Source organism: Geospiza fortis, unplaced genomic scaffold, assembly GCF_000277835.1.
Source record: "Geospiza fortis unplaced genomic scaffold, GeoFor_1.0 scaffold41, whole genome shotgun sequence".
In the NCBI taxonomy this organism is placed as follows: Eukaryota; Metazoa; Chordata; class Aves; order Passeriformes; family Thraupidae; genus Geospiza; species Geospiza fortis.
Window position 1 is genome coordinate 980687 of NW_005054299.1, and position 1252 is coordinate 981938.

At 53.9% G+C, this 1252-nt stretch overlaps 1 protein-coding gene across 1 annotated transcript in view; it reads right to left on the reverse strand.

Annotated features, from left to right (window-relative positions):
* Positions 1 to 283: 283 nt before the first annotated feature.
* Positions 284 to 1252, reverse strand: part of LOC102032254 (acrosin-like) — a 10485-nt gene continuing 9516 nt past the window's right edge. The window contains exons 5-6 of the mRNA XM_031059504.1: positions 867 to 1166; positions 284 to 415 (exon numbers count right to left, since the gene is read on the reverse strand). Of these exons, the coding sequence (XP_030915364.1) occupies positions 284 to 415; positions 867 to 1166 (432 nt within the window). The remainder of the gene's footprint in view (positions 416 to 866; positions 1167 to 1252) is intronic.

Below are 1252 nucleotides of genomic sequence, written 5' to 3' on the forward strand. Positions count from 1 at the left end.
ACCAGGCACTTTAGAGCTCTTTGGAGCCATTCTGTCCCTTTGTGTCCAATGGGTCTTGCCCAGGAGTTGGAATTGCATTGAAAAGCTGATTCACTTTGAGCATAGGTAATTTTATTTCATCAACTTATTCAACTCCAGTGTTTGCCTGCACACAGGAGAGGAGTGTGGTCAGGACAGAGCAGGGTTTTGACCCTGAGGCTGCCTTTGGATCAGCAGGCATTGCCCCAGCAGGAAATGGTTGTGGTGCACTGCAGTGTGTCCTGGATCCTGCCTGTTCTGATGCTCAAGCTGTGTTTTCTCCAAGGACCTCATGAAGGAGCTTCTTCACCTTAGTAAAGAAGTCTACCAGCTTGTTGAGTGGAAATGGGCAGGAGCTATCCTCACCCAGTGGAGTGGGGGGTGCTGTTGGCAAAGGCTTTTGAGAGGGGATTGGTGTTGGCAATGGCTTATGAGTGGGGGGTTGTGTTGGCCATGGCTTATGAGTGGGAAGGGCTGTTGGCCATGGCTTAGAAGTGGGAAGTGGTGTTGGCCATGGCTTATGAGTGGGAAGGGGTGTTGGCAATGGCATATGAGTGGGGGGTTGTGTTGGCCACGGCTTATGAGTGGGAAGGGGTGTTGGCCATGGCTTAGGAGGGGGGGGGTGGCCATGGCTTATGAGTGGGAAGGGGTGTTGGCAATGGCATATGAGTGGGGGGTTGTGTTGGCCAGGGCTTATGAGTGGGGAGTGGTGTTGGCCATGGCTTAGGAGTGGGGGGTTGTGTGGGCCATGGCTTATGAGTGGGAAGGGGTGTTGGCCATGGTTTAGGAGTGGGGGGTTGTGTTGGCCATGGATTAGGAGTGGGAAGTAGTGTTGGCCATGGCTTAACAGTGGGAATGGGTCGTGTCGGCCATGGCTTAAGAGTGGGAAGGGGATGTATTGGCCATGGTTGCAGAGTTGGTGGTGGGGGAACTGTCAATAAATGATTCCAGGTTTGTGATGATGGAGAACCCCTTCCAAGTGTGTTTGCGCCTGTGTGGACCAGGATCCAGTCATAGAAGTACTGAGTGGAGATGTAGACTCCAGGCTGCCTTGCTCTGGCACAGCCTTTCCCCCAGCTGGTGATTCCGACAACCCACCAGTAGTCAGCATTGTTGTCCTGGCACATTAGAGGACCACCGCTGTCACCCTGCAGCAGAGCAGAGAGGATTAAGGTGGTGTTGGTGGCACCTGCCAGCACTGGGGCTGTCTCCTTCTCTCTCACAGCCCCTGCCA